The sequence below is a fragment of the Parus major genome, chromosome 5, assembly GCF_001522545.3.
Source record: "Parus major isolate Abel chromosome 5, Parus_major1.1, whole genome shotgun sequence".
Taxonomy (NCBI): domain Eukaryota; kingdom Metazoa; phylum Chordata; class Aves; order Passeriformes; family Paridae; genus Parus; species Parus major.
Window position 1 is genome coordinate 13287906 of NC_031774.1, and position 13094 is coordinate 13300999.

General features: G+C 38.1%; 1 protein-coding gene across 4 annotated transcripts in view; it reads left to right on the plus strand.

The window, feature by feature from the left end:
• Positions 1–13094, plus strand: part of OTOG (otogelin) — an 85845-nt gene that overhangs the window by 49593 nt on the left and 23158 nt on the right. For 3 of the 4 annotated variants that reach the window (XR_004497928.1, XM_033515255.1, XM_033515256.1), the window contains exons 28-34: positions 4122–4239; positions 4891–4970; positions 5356–9098; positions 9737–9905; positions 10838–10974; positions 12150–12239; positions 12608–12791. Coding sequence is in view for 3 of the 4 variants with exons in the window: in XM_033515255.1 (XP_033371146.1) it covers positions 4122–4239; positions 4891–4970; positions 5356–9098; positions 9737–9905; positions 10838–10974; positions 12150–12239; positions 12608–12791 (4521 nt within the window). In the remaining variant the exon portion in view is untranslated. The remainder of the gene's footprint in view (positions 1–4121; positions 4240–4890; positions 4971–5355; positions 9099–9736; positions 9906–10837; positions 10975–12149; positions 12240–12607; positions 12792–13094) is intronic. The other variant, XM_033515254.1, reaches the window with a different exon arrangement.

Here is a 13094-nt window from a genome sequence, read left to right on the forward strand (position 1 = left end):
GCCCTCTATAAATCCTACAAAAAAGTATTTAATAATGCTAGTTATGTGCTGTAATAGCTAACTTGCTGTAAATACAAGGCCTGTTTTAGAGAGAATTTTTAGCTAAAACTAAAATATCAAGATGTATAAGTATAGGCACACTGCATAGAGGTATTTTTTAGTTTCTAAGTTTGATACAGAGCACTTTCAGTTCTTTTTAATCTTGGCATTTTAATTAACTGAATCACATTCAGAAACATGGTGCGAAACTGCAAATTAAATTCATTTTTATGAAAAAGTTTTTTACAAAACCATCTTTTTACCTTAAGTCAGTTTTGCACATGATACTACAGACTATTTTGACATCAATTTACTCTAATCCATTTCCATCAGTAGAATTAATTTTCTGGAGTGTCCCGATTCACTCATAATGAGTTGCTGTTGAGTTGAATTTGAGCTCATGTGCTTTGCTGGCCTGAAAGATCATGACATGGGCCCTGGGGCTGGAAAATGCTGAGCAACTGCTGCTGTACCTTCAAATCCCATGTGTGCCACTGAATGCATCTGCTTGGTAGCTCCTACAGTCAGACTGAGGTTACTGTACAATAACATCTTTCCTTTTTATGCTACAAACACAAACGTTTGATCTACCATTTTTGGCTGAATAAATAGGAGGAGATTAAAGAGTTGTGTTAACATTGTAATAGTAAACTGAACCGTAAGTAGATGAGAGGTAGGTAATTACACTTTGCTTCCAGTGATGTTTTGGCTGGGCACAAAGTTTAATTTTTCCAGTGATATTTGCTTACATTACTCATGGCAGAAACTTAGAAGTCATGAGCAGGGTTTGTTACTAGTTTGTGTGTTAAGTGGGTAGATAGGATTTCATGTTTCTAAACTTGTAACTGAGGAGACAGGCGCAATCTAAGTTACCAAGCAGAGTTTTGCCTCCATTATAAATAGAACTAATTCTAAAGCAGTATTTGTGCCTGTTAGATTTTTATTTTTAAAAAAAAAAAAAACAAAAAAAATCAGGTAAGAATGAAAATCCAAATACTTTTAAAAATTTTATTTTATATCTTTATTTTAAATACAACCTTTTATTAACACTGGAACATTTCAAATTTTAGGGTTTGTTTTTAAGTAAACAGCCATTTTTTTTGAGCATAACTTGGAATGATTCATATTACAGAGATTCTAATAACAGCAAATGACATAAAAGTCAGCATAGAAAATTAAGGTCAGGTGAACTTGTGAACATTAGGAGCTGTCAAAAAGAAGTGGACAAGTTACTAAGAAAAGTGGTTGTGGCTCAGCAGAACCTCGTGGTCTGTCAGTGATAAAATAGTAAAAATCTTCATTAAATGGTACCAACTACTGTTGTTATCCTAGTTTCATTTTTGAAAACCATGAAGGAAAAAAAAAAATGGCAGGGAAGAAAATGCTTCTTTGATGTTCAAGAAAGTGTAACACATTGGAGGTGGGAAATATCTCTTAATATATTGTCTTTGGCAGTGTATTACCTGTGCTCCTATAAGGGGTTTCTGCTGTATTGTAGTGTGTTGATGTGCTCAGTCCCAGTTGGGTGAGAGAACTGTGGGCTCAGCTGGCACATCAGCTGGAGCCACTGTCACCCAGGACATAAGTCACCATTTTGGAAAGGATTTGCTGTGTCACCAAACAGGAGACAAATGCTGGTAGACTTGACAAGGAGGCACATGGTCATTCCAAATGCCATGAGGAGTCCTTTTGAGGAACACATGCCTGGTACCAGAAGCTTGATTCATTGTCTGTAAACTGTGTATCATTGTTTTGTGGTGAGGGAACTCTGCTGTTGCACAGGCTACTGTAAGCTCATGTTACTGGTTGCTGGAGGGGGAATTTAAGTATTAAAAAAATGGGAAGCATGTGGTGGAGGTGGCTGAACAGACCAAGTGACCTCAGCCTCATGTGGCTTCCCCTCAAGGCCCTTCACCATCTTCATTGCTCCTTTGGGTGCTCTCTAACAGCTGAATGTCCTTTTTTAAAACGTGGTGACCAGAACTGCACAAAGAACTTGAGGTGAGGCTGCACCACTGCAGAGCAGGTGTTTTTGTGCTGCTTTTTGTCTTGTTTTACAGTGGATTGATCCTTGGGATGCTGAGGCATTCCAGAACTTAGCTTGCCAATAGTGAAAACTTTAAATGTGATGAGTTACTGAACTGATGTTTTTTTAATATTCTAAAGAATTTTCCCACAATTCATAACAAAGCACAGGTGTCATCATCCCTTATGGGTTTACAGAGGCATCCTGAAAACTTTCTGAGAAAAAGGAAACCAATTCATACAAATACTCAACTCTTGCTGTGGTGATTTGATGTGCTCTTTAGTGTAGTTTGCACACTAAAAGCACTGGTACAGCCTGGCCAGGCATAGTCAATTCTCTAAAATCCCTTGACTAGCAAATTAAATGTCCATTGGTTCTACACCTCATTGGAAGCAATTTTTTATGACCAGGTTCACAAATTCTTCTGTTATCCATAGTTCATTTTGTAGCAGTAGAGACAAAATTTGCAAACAAGCATGACTTCATTCTTGACTGAAAGCTGCATTTATGAAACACTCAACAAGTGCATTTACATGGAGATTCACCCTAAATCCTGCCAAGGCATGCAACACCACCAAACTCCATGAGCTTAGTCTCTAGGAAAGCTTGAGGAAAATGTGTCTGTCATTTCATGAAAGTCTAGGTTCATTAGGGGAATGGGAGATGGTACGTTAATCCCAGCACTTGGAAGTGTTAATTCATGACCACCGTTCTGCTAAATTGAGAAACTATCATTCTTCATCAGGTTACAGACTGTCTTCTGCAAGCTTGTACTGTTATTGTGTTTGAAAATTACTCTGTGATTAAAGGTGAGTTCTATGGCTGGAGCTAAGAGCTATGGATTTGTCTTCATACTTAATCTAGGGTAGTCTAATGAATGAGATTCTCTAGATTCAGCTTGGATTTATTTACTGTTATTGCTGTTTTTGGTGATTGCCTGTGCCAACAGGTCTCTGATATGCTTTGTCTTGTTGCCATATGTCTTCTTTTTATCCTTAAACCTTCTATTTCTGCTATGTATTTTCTTTGGTCCTTAAACCTTACTGCTCAACCAGTCCATGCATACAAAACCTCATACATCAGTCACCAAAATGTATGGAAAAAATTCCCTTCCTCCATTAGATTTATGTAGCTTATGGTGTCACTAGAAGGGGTCACAGAAAAATTCAATTACGTGTACTTGATTTCTTATAAGAACATAATAAATGCATATTCTACTGTCATAAGAATTACATTTTTAAAGCAGTAACAGATTACATTCCTGGATAAAATTAAATGTGAAAGGGGTAACACTAGATGGCAACATACACACCCTTTTGTCTGAGTTTGATTTCTATGTTTAAGAGAATTATTTGTATTTTAAGACAAGTCATTAATGGTTAATTATGATGGAGATAATTACTTGTAAGTGCAGATTCCCTAAACTGCAGAAAAAAAAAATTCTCAGTACCTTCATGGAAAATTTGACTGTCTTCAGGAAGATGTAGAAGAGCTACTCCTTGCACCTCAGTCAAGCAAATATCAGGAAAACTTTAAAAATACTTAAAAAAATTAAAAATTGAAATTATTTTTAAGTAGTTAGCATTTTCCTTCTGGTGTTTAATGTAAACATTGTTTAAGAGCAGTTACTCTTTATAGGCTCTGCACAACATTGCTCTGAGCTCAGGTTGACCAGTTTAGAGAGGATTCAGATATGATGATGGGTGTCTTTGGCAAGCATAATTGAACAGGAAATGTCACTGCCCTCCTGCCTGCTTCTAGAAGAGCTGGGCTGGGCTGTCACAGTGCAGGACTGAAGTCCAGACATATCATGTAGATCTTGCAAGTGTTGGAAGAACCACTGGGCTAATCCAGCATTGTGCAGGAAACTGCTCTGCGTGGAGACAGGGGAGGGCTGGAGTGCGTTTGAATTTGTGTTGCTATTCTGTGACTTGAAAGGCTTTCAATAAACACTGTGTGTAGATGCTACAGTGAATGTAAGGCATGCCTCTTAGTAGTATGTGTCTGTGTGGGTTTCAAGAAATGTAAGAAATAACAGATCTTTGTTGTTTTTCAGATGTCAAATTTAAGCTTCTGTCCCGTTCTACGTGTGAGTGGCGTTATGATGCCTGCACAAGCCCTTGTTTCAGGACATGCAGGGACCCTTTGGGAAAAAACTGTCAGACAGTACCAAAGTAAGTGTCTGTATTTTTATGGAAAAGTGTGTAATTTAGGCGAGGCACTTAAGCAGGATAGTACACGTAATGTATCAGGACTGTGGTTTTGGGTAAGGAGGTAAGTGAAAGAGGAAAGAAATGGAATAAAACCTGCTGCTGCAGCCACATTAACATGACATTTCAGCCTTTAGTGTACTGTCAGGTTCTGGAATAACTGCTATATTTGTAACTTTAATTTTGGGAGTATTATAGAGTATTAATAAAGAGGGGTTATCACAACTTTGTTTCAAACAGTTGTGCCCTTGCTTTTCCATTATGTCATTGCAACAGCTATATCTGGCCTTGCTTTTTCCTGCAAAGTGGAATCTGTGCTAAATCTGGTAAAACTGACACTCAGATTTTGACATGTAAAAATATTGGGTGTTTCTTATAGCAATAGTTTTCACTCTTGAACCTGTGACTTCATTTCAAAAGCTGAGTGTCACAGCGTCCATGCTTTCTCTTAGATCTGAGTTGGAATAGAAGTCATGCAATGGCATTTTGAAGGAGTACACTGAGGCAAACCAGACTGCTTAAACATATGTTATATATAGATTTTTATTCCTGAAGCTGAATGCTTGATCCAGAAGATACTATTCAACTAGTTAATACTAACTGTTTTTCTTTTAGAGTGGAAGGTTGCATCCCTGCGTGTCCTCTCAACATGTTGCTGGATGAAATCACTCAAAGATGCGTGTATTTTGAAGACTGTATGTCTGAAAACTTGTATATATATATATCTCATATATTAGACTTAGCTTAATTAATTAGTTCTTTAGTCATAATTTCAGTATCAATGCCTACATTTGTGACCTTAGTAATGTGAACCTTGAGCTCACTAAACATACATTTTAGTTAAAACAATTTAATTCCTCAAACATGAGACAAATTTTAAATTAAGAAAGATGTTCTTTATGTCCTTTCTTCATAAAACATTTCAGTAACATTAGATGTCAAGCAAATGATTTAACAAATTTATTTTTTAATGTGTCTGTGAGTTTTAGAAGTTCAAAGGCAATTGAAAAGATCAGTCTGCTGGCTCCATCACTATAACTATTCATGAATTTCAGGCTGTTTTCTTGTGTTTGATTTCAGGCATTGAACCTGCAGATGACAGTCCACCTTTGCTTCTTAGCATTCAGACCCCAGCAGTTCCACTTTTAACACCAAGTGCAAGTTTGGCAATTATCAGTGCACAGGTAACTTCATTTCCTGTACCTGAAGCAAAGGACACAGAAACAACACTTGCTACAAAATTGCAACTCACTTCAACTACAGAGAAACCAGAATTTTTGGCTGTTGCATCAAATGAAACACTTCCAGCCATAACTTTATTGCCAAGTATTTCTTTGCAGTCGACAGAAGTGACATCTGGGAGAAGCACTACAGCAATGACTGGGACAACAGAATCTAATGTAAGCTTGTCTGCTTCTGTTGATGTTTCTCCTGTGTTTCCATCTACTGTCAGTTCAGAAACTTCCACAAGGATACAGCTGATCAGTAGTGACCCCACTAAGCTGCTGAGGGCTACAGAACCTCAGACAGCAACTGCTACAAGTGCAGTGACTACAAGAACAGAATCAGAGAGCAAACCAATTGCTACTTCTGTTTTTACTGGGACACCACTTGTACTTAGAACAACAGAAATGCCAGTTAAAACTAAAGTAATGGAGTTGTTGGAAATGGCCACAAGAACACTTCCCACAAAAGAAGCACAAGTAAAACCAGAAGGACTTACAATGTTTACTCCCAGTTCATTTGAGTCAGTAACAGAAAAAACTACTGTATATGTGCCACAATTTTCTACATCACCTCTGGATGTGCCTTCATATACACCACCAGTAAACCTAACAGGAACTTCAGAAGGGACAAAAATAAGTGTAGAACAGTTTTTTACTGCAGTAGCTAATGTTACAGTGACATCATTTTCTCCTATACTCACTACTTCATCTGTGTTAAAGCCAGCGTTTTCAGCAACAACAGAAGCAGCAGCTGTTTTAACCAAACAGACTGTGAAGACTACATTTTCACCAACATCCATGCCACCTATTTCATTAGGAAAGACAACTACAGAACCTCCTCTTGGAATGGTTCAACACCTGACTGGTACTCCAGAGGTTCTTTTCACTACGACTCTAGGTCCAAAGATGGCAACTCTACAAACCCAAGAGAGATCATCAGAAACAACTTTATCATTTACAACTCATAAAAAGGAAATCCCAAAAATAACACCTCATGTGGAGCATACATCAAGTTCCTATTTCCCTCCCTATTCACCACATCCTAGTTCTAGTACTGAAAAATCCTTCATTCTTTCTACAAAGAGACCTGCAGTGTCTGCTCATACTCCTGCTTCTCCAGCTTCAGGTGAACTAAAAAAAACATTTAAAACTGTTTCAACTACAGGATATCCCTTACACACAGTTCTAAACACAACCGACTTCCTGACTGCATCATACACTAAATATCCTGTCATGGCTGAGACTATCAGTGTGACACCTTTGTCTGTTAAGGTAACGTCCAAAATAACATCTCCTCTTGAATTAGCAACAAAGTCAACTTTGTTTTCTGGAAAAATATCTACTGAGTACAAGTCAGCTCTGGTTTCAAGTACAGTGAAGACAAGCACTCCAGCATATTCAGGTAGTGTTGCCACAACTGCAATTAAAACCAAAGAAAGCACCACAGCTCCTTTTGTAGCTACAGAAAGAGAATCACCTCAAAGAACATCCATCACTGGATCTCCACATTCTCTCCTTAGTGTGACTGAAACCACATTGCTGTCAACACAGCCTGATGAATCACAAGTAGAAAGTATTACTACCATCTCTACTGGAAAGCAATCTGCTTTGACTTTTTCACCATCAAGTTCTCTAATCTCTTTAAATGTTTCTCTTTCTTCCCTACCCTCAGATGGAAAAGAAGCATCACTGACAACCCCCAGTCCCATGCACACAACCCCTGGAATGACCTCTTTATACCCAAGAACAACTGTATCAAAATCTATGTTAACAACAGAAAAGACCTCTCCAGTCCCAACTTTCTCCATTTTATCTAATATATTAGAACATTCAAGTTCAATAACAACAGTACCAGATGAAAAATCACTAGTGAATATCACTGATGCCACATTCTCCCCAGCCTCTGAATTCAGCAGTCAGTTCATAACAACCAAAAAAATAATGTCGAGCAAAGAAAAGTCCTCTCTGTCCCCTTCTGTTGCACTTCCAGTAACAAAGTCTTCTTACGCTTTCTCCACCTCTCTGTATCTAGGAGATAAATTAGTTTCTTCACCTTCTTTAACACAACTGGTACCAGAGTTAACAAAATATTCAGTAGAAACTAAAATGGTTTCTACAGCATTAAAACCTGCAGTCCAAAGCCTAACAGAAGCAGTGAAACTTACAGCAGCTGGAGCTCAACAGTCCCTGCCTCTATCTTCAGCAGGCCCCTTCTCCTTGCAGACATCTTCAGGAGCTAAACTTTCAGTACAGGCCACAAGGACCACTGTTATACCACCTGATTCCACTCAGAAGACTACAGAACTTGGTCGTCAGGCCTCTGAACCTTCATTGACGAGCCAAGTTCACCAGCATCATGCAGAATCTCTAACCAAATCCCCTGGTCAGCCACAACCTGTCTTCAGCACAACTGAAGCTACAGTAGAATTGACTTCCTTTTACCCCTTAAAGACCTCACTACCTGAAGGCATTCATTCAAGTATGTTACCTACCTTGGTAGGTCCTACCAAAATTATTTTACCAACTCAAAAATACTTGCATTTAACTGATTCAGTCACACAGACACTTGTATCAAGAACTTCTGTTTTGCAGTCTACGGTCCCAGCTAGAACAACAGCTGACTTGATTTTTGGCACCAAATTTCCCCCTTTCTCACCAGAACTGCTTGCCACTTCCTCTTTAACTACAGTTACAAAAGAACCGTCTCCTTTGTTTCCCACGCAAAAGGCAGCTACAGATCTAAAATTCACACATCAGGGCTCCTTTACTAAATCCCTTGATTCAAGACAAACACTTGAAGCATCACTTTCACCAGACTCCGAGTCAACCTCTTCAATGGTTTTGCTACCAGAAAGGACAGAAATTCCTGTTGCATTGGGATCCACACAAAGGAGAAGTGGTACAGAGAAAACTGTGGTGTCGCCTAAGCTGGTCATGCCTTCAGCCACCACCTACAGTTCCATGATCCTAGCAAGGACAGCCTTGTCGACTGGGGACCATCCATCAGTTGCAGCTGCAGCCTCTCCAGCGATGAGCAGTGCTGGGAAAAACGTCAGTATTGCATCAGCAGCTTCAGAGAAAGCAGCAGCAGTAGTCACAGAGCCCATCTCCAGCTCTCTTTCTGTTACTTCAGAAGCAAAAGGAGCCATGCCCCTGGACACAGTGAAGTCTGAAGAGTCAGAATTAGCAACAGGATTCCAATCTGTCCTTACTCAGGGTGTTACTGTTACACCTCAGACATTTTACCCTCCTTATTTCACAAACACAGCTTCACTTATGTCCACTGTATATTCACCTGCTGAATCAAAACCACTTTCTTCTATACCTCCATCATCTGTCAGTACTAAACAAACTGCAAAATTTGAAGTAACATCTGAGATACAAACACCTTCTGTGAGTTCAGTGCTAATGATATCTGATCGTCCAAAGGACACTGCAGCTCCATCAGTTTCCTCATTTACTTCTTTATCTACCAAACCACTTCATGGCTTTACTACTGCATTTTCTGATGGGCTGGCAGTAGCTGAATCCATGGCAGGACCTGCAGCATCACCTTTTATGTTGTCTCGAGAAACAGCACCTCTTCAAACTTGTACAGTGAGTAGATATAAATAATTACTGCCTGCTTTGGAATACGCCTTAGTTACTTTTATGCACTGATTAAAAAATTAGATTTTGAGCCATGCCTTGATCTTTAGGATTTAAAGTATCTGTATCAAATAAGGGAGCCTGATCATGTTATCCATCTGAAACCTTGGAGGACTTCAGTATGTGTATCATCTTTTTTCCAAATGTTATGCTACACTGGATTTTAGGCCTCAGTTTTCTGAGTGTGACTGTTACAAAAATGGGTTTTTTGGCAAAATATGGTGTTTCATAATGTCCAGTGTCAGTGTTTTGTCATGTTGCCCTCTTTAAAGCACATCTTTCCAGACACCCCTATTATTATTCTTCCTTGTTTCCTTCCAAATTTTCCCTTCCCAACTTTTTTCATTGTATAGTTATAAATTCAGTGCTGCTCTCATCTTTACTATAGGACAACAGTGTTAATCTGTGGTCAGAATGGTCAGGTTTACAAAGGTGCTCTTTGCTTGTAGCTTCCATCGGCATCATGGGGATCAATAAGTATTCTGTGCCTGAAGGATGTGAACCCCTTTTTCAGCAAAAACTATACAGTATTGTGATACTAACTTGGTATGAATGGTAACCACTGTCTTTTGTTGAATCTCCCTTAGACAATCACAGAGAGTGAGTGCATAAAACACATTTGTTTGGATGGACAACTGATCCAGGTTAATAAGTCACAGAACTGCCCATATAATGCTACTCAGCCCAGCTGTGGAGTTTTAGGATTTGCTACTCAAACAAATGGCGACAAATGCTGCCCAAAGTGGGAATGTGCATGTAAGTTTTAGTTCTGCAGCAGTTTTGAAGTGCATTCAGGTAAAAATTTAATGCATGTGTAAGAAGCATAAGAACTGATACTTCTATAACATAGCTTAGAAGTAGAAGATGCACATTTTTTGGGTTACTCATTCTCTAAGGAAATTTATAATTGTGGTTTTACATCCAGGGAAATAAAACAAAAATGCTCCTTTAACATACTCAGCGTTAGGTATCTGCAGTGGATATGTTTAGGTCTGACTTAGATGCATCTTGTCATCTCTCTAATCAGGGGATACCTAATCAATATAGATTTTTTTGGTTCATTTTTTAACTACTTCAGGATGAAAAGATTCCCTAGACTGTTAACTACTTCTGTTAGCAGTCTGGGGACTCTGTATTGTACTCACTCCCATCAATTACCTAGAATTGGGCAGAAAAAGTCCAAACCTTTAAGAAAATTCAATTTCATCATAGCAAATAAAGTATGCAGAGATAAGCAATTGGAACTTCTGCTTAGGCTTTAGAGTTTGAAATGACTTGGAGTAGAACTCCAAGCCCGCTGAAACACAAAAGCTTTAGCAATAAGACTGAGGAAAAAATAAACTTTTCACCTGAGGAATAAGACTACAGGGGAACTGTGAATCTGGCATGATCTGCTGTCACTCATGGTTTTTCTTAGTTTGGGGTTTCTAAAAATTGCAAACCTTTGTTGGCAAGAGCTGTAAGGAAATAGCTGATTGCAAAGGTCTGTAGGTTGTCCCTCTGAAAATATGCAGGATTTGATTCTGCTGTCCGTTTACAAAGATGCACCAGTATCAAATATGTGGTGCATATATGAACCTCTTGGTAAGCTAGTTCATCTTATAAAATTTATTGTTTTGTCTTCATATTTTGTAAGATTTACCGGAATTCTAGAGTTATTCTATACATTTTCTTTTTTTTTTCCTTAGGTCGTTGCACCATTTTCTCTGATCTGAGTATTGTAACCTATGATGGAAATCATTTGGCTTTATTCAAAGAAGCATCCTACATTGTTAGTCAAACTCCAGATGAAACTATAACCATCCATGTCCTTGACTGTAGAATGGTAACTAATATTTATCAGCTAACAAAAGGTGTTTGGTACTGCTAATAAGATGTATCTTAAAGGCAAGAGCATAATAATACTTTATATTGTGGTTATTATTCACTTCTGTGCAATATCTATGAATTGTGCTTGCATTTCACAGTACTTATGAACTGTATTACAGTCTAATACCTGTATAGACGTAGCTGGAAGATGAGAGGTAGGTCCATGTTATCCTGTGGTATGTGTAATAAAGACAAGGTGGTGAGAGATTAAGTGGATTTACATCATTACTCACTTGTGTGAGTGCTGTCTTTTAACAAATACCACCACAGTTGTACCAGTATACCACCAGTCTCTTTCAATGCAGGATTTTTATCTATGTTCATATGGGCAAACGACTGGAAACACCCATCTTTAGAGCCATAAAAGACTGTAGGAATGCCAGACTGGATGGGACCACCCTGTGCATTCCAAGTTTCTGACACAGGAGTAAGAATGCCTAATGGGGATCCTGTCTAATGGGTAGTATGGGTTGTGTTTTGTCATGAAAAGATCATTTCTTGTGAGCCTTTTCAAAATTCCTTTTAACTCCAACCTCTCCTGTGAAAGCTAGGCAATTTGATGTCTTTATGTCCATTACAAATATTGGTCCCAGGTTTCATGTAATGGAAGTTAATTTCAGAAGCTCAGTATGACTGATATGAAGACAACATGTTTGTGACTTTCAGATTTTTTTTCTTCTTGTATTCAATATTTTCTGTTTTATTTACCCTTATGTAGCTCAGGAAGTATGCATTTATTCCTGATCCATTACTTCTGTGCTGTACATGTCATACAGATTTGTCATTCCCAGTCTCACTCTTGCTGACCTTCAGATATGTAGTTCTTATTTTTTTGTCCAAACAGCTAGTCCACCATATTTTTTCTCCCAAAAACCTATATTTCTGTTTTAATTCCAAGATTGTATGATATAGCATAGTTGTTGTAAACAATGAGGTCATAGTGTTTTGTTTGTTTATCCAGATAAACTCTGTAGTCTTGACTTGAAACTGTAATCAGCAATGGTTTTCCTCTTTTAATAGTATAATGCCGAAACTTCCTTAATGTCCCAGTACCTAAAACCAGTAAGCAGCCAATGTATTCAGATTTTGCACATCATGGTGATGGGTGATGTATTTTTGCTTTCTCCACAGAGTAATTCGAGTTCAACTTCTTTGTGCCTGGCAATGTTGAACCTAACTTACTTATCAAATCAAATTATTATCAATCGTTTAAGCAGAAAAGTAAGTATTTTGAGGGGTTTTATTTTCCTTTAGGTGACACCTTATTTCTTCAGCCAGCTGCCTCCTTAGGTGGATACTGAAGAATAGAGTAGGACACCATAGGTTATGTGATTCATTGTTCCAATTTTATAATTAAGTCAATTTCTCCTGGTAAATTCAAAGAGCCAAACTCCGATCCAAGGGAGATTAACAAGGTAAATCTCAGAGCCAGGCACATTAATTGTTAGTACCTTTGGTAGCTGTATTATCTTTATGGAGGAAAGACTGTCTGCTTCTGAAATGACTTATGATTTAGATTCCTAAGCTGCCAAAAATCTGGCCTTAGTTCTTCTACCTGACAATTAACCTCTCTTCTGTATGTCTTTTAGATAACAGTAAACTCAAGATCTGCTTGGCCTACTGTTAGAAAATATGGATACAAAGTTGAAGATTCAGGTTTCAAGTATGTGGTTGAGACACCAACAAAAATCAGAATTCAGTGGTTTCACAACACAGGTGTAATGATTATTGAGTTGAATAGTACCAGAGAACCAGGAGCTTTGGGACTATGTGGTAAGTATACAGTAGTGCAAGAAATAAAGGCTTTCAGATGCTAGGGAGACATATTTTCCTAATTATATAAATTGTTTATTGCAGGGTCTGTCCCAAAAAATTATTGCAGATCACTTGAAATTTTAAAATGCTACTAAAATTAATATATTACTAATTTTGCTTATTGTTGAAATTATATTTGGTATTTATTCATGTCATCACTCTTTTCCCACCGTGTTGCTTCTTTCTGTAAGCTGTTTGAACCACAGGCATGATTGCAGTTATCAAACCCAAATAAGTAAGACAGGTCTAAATCCATAATTT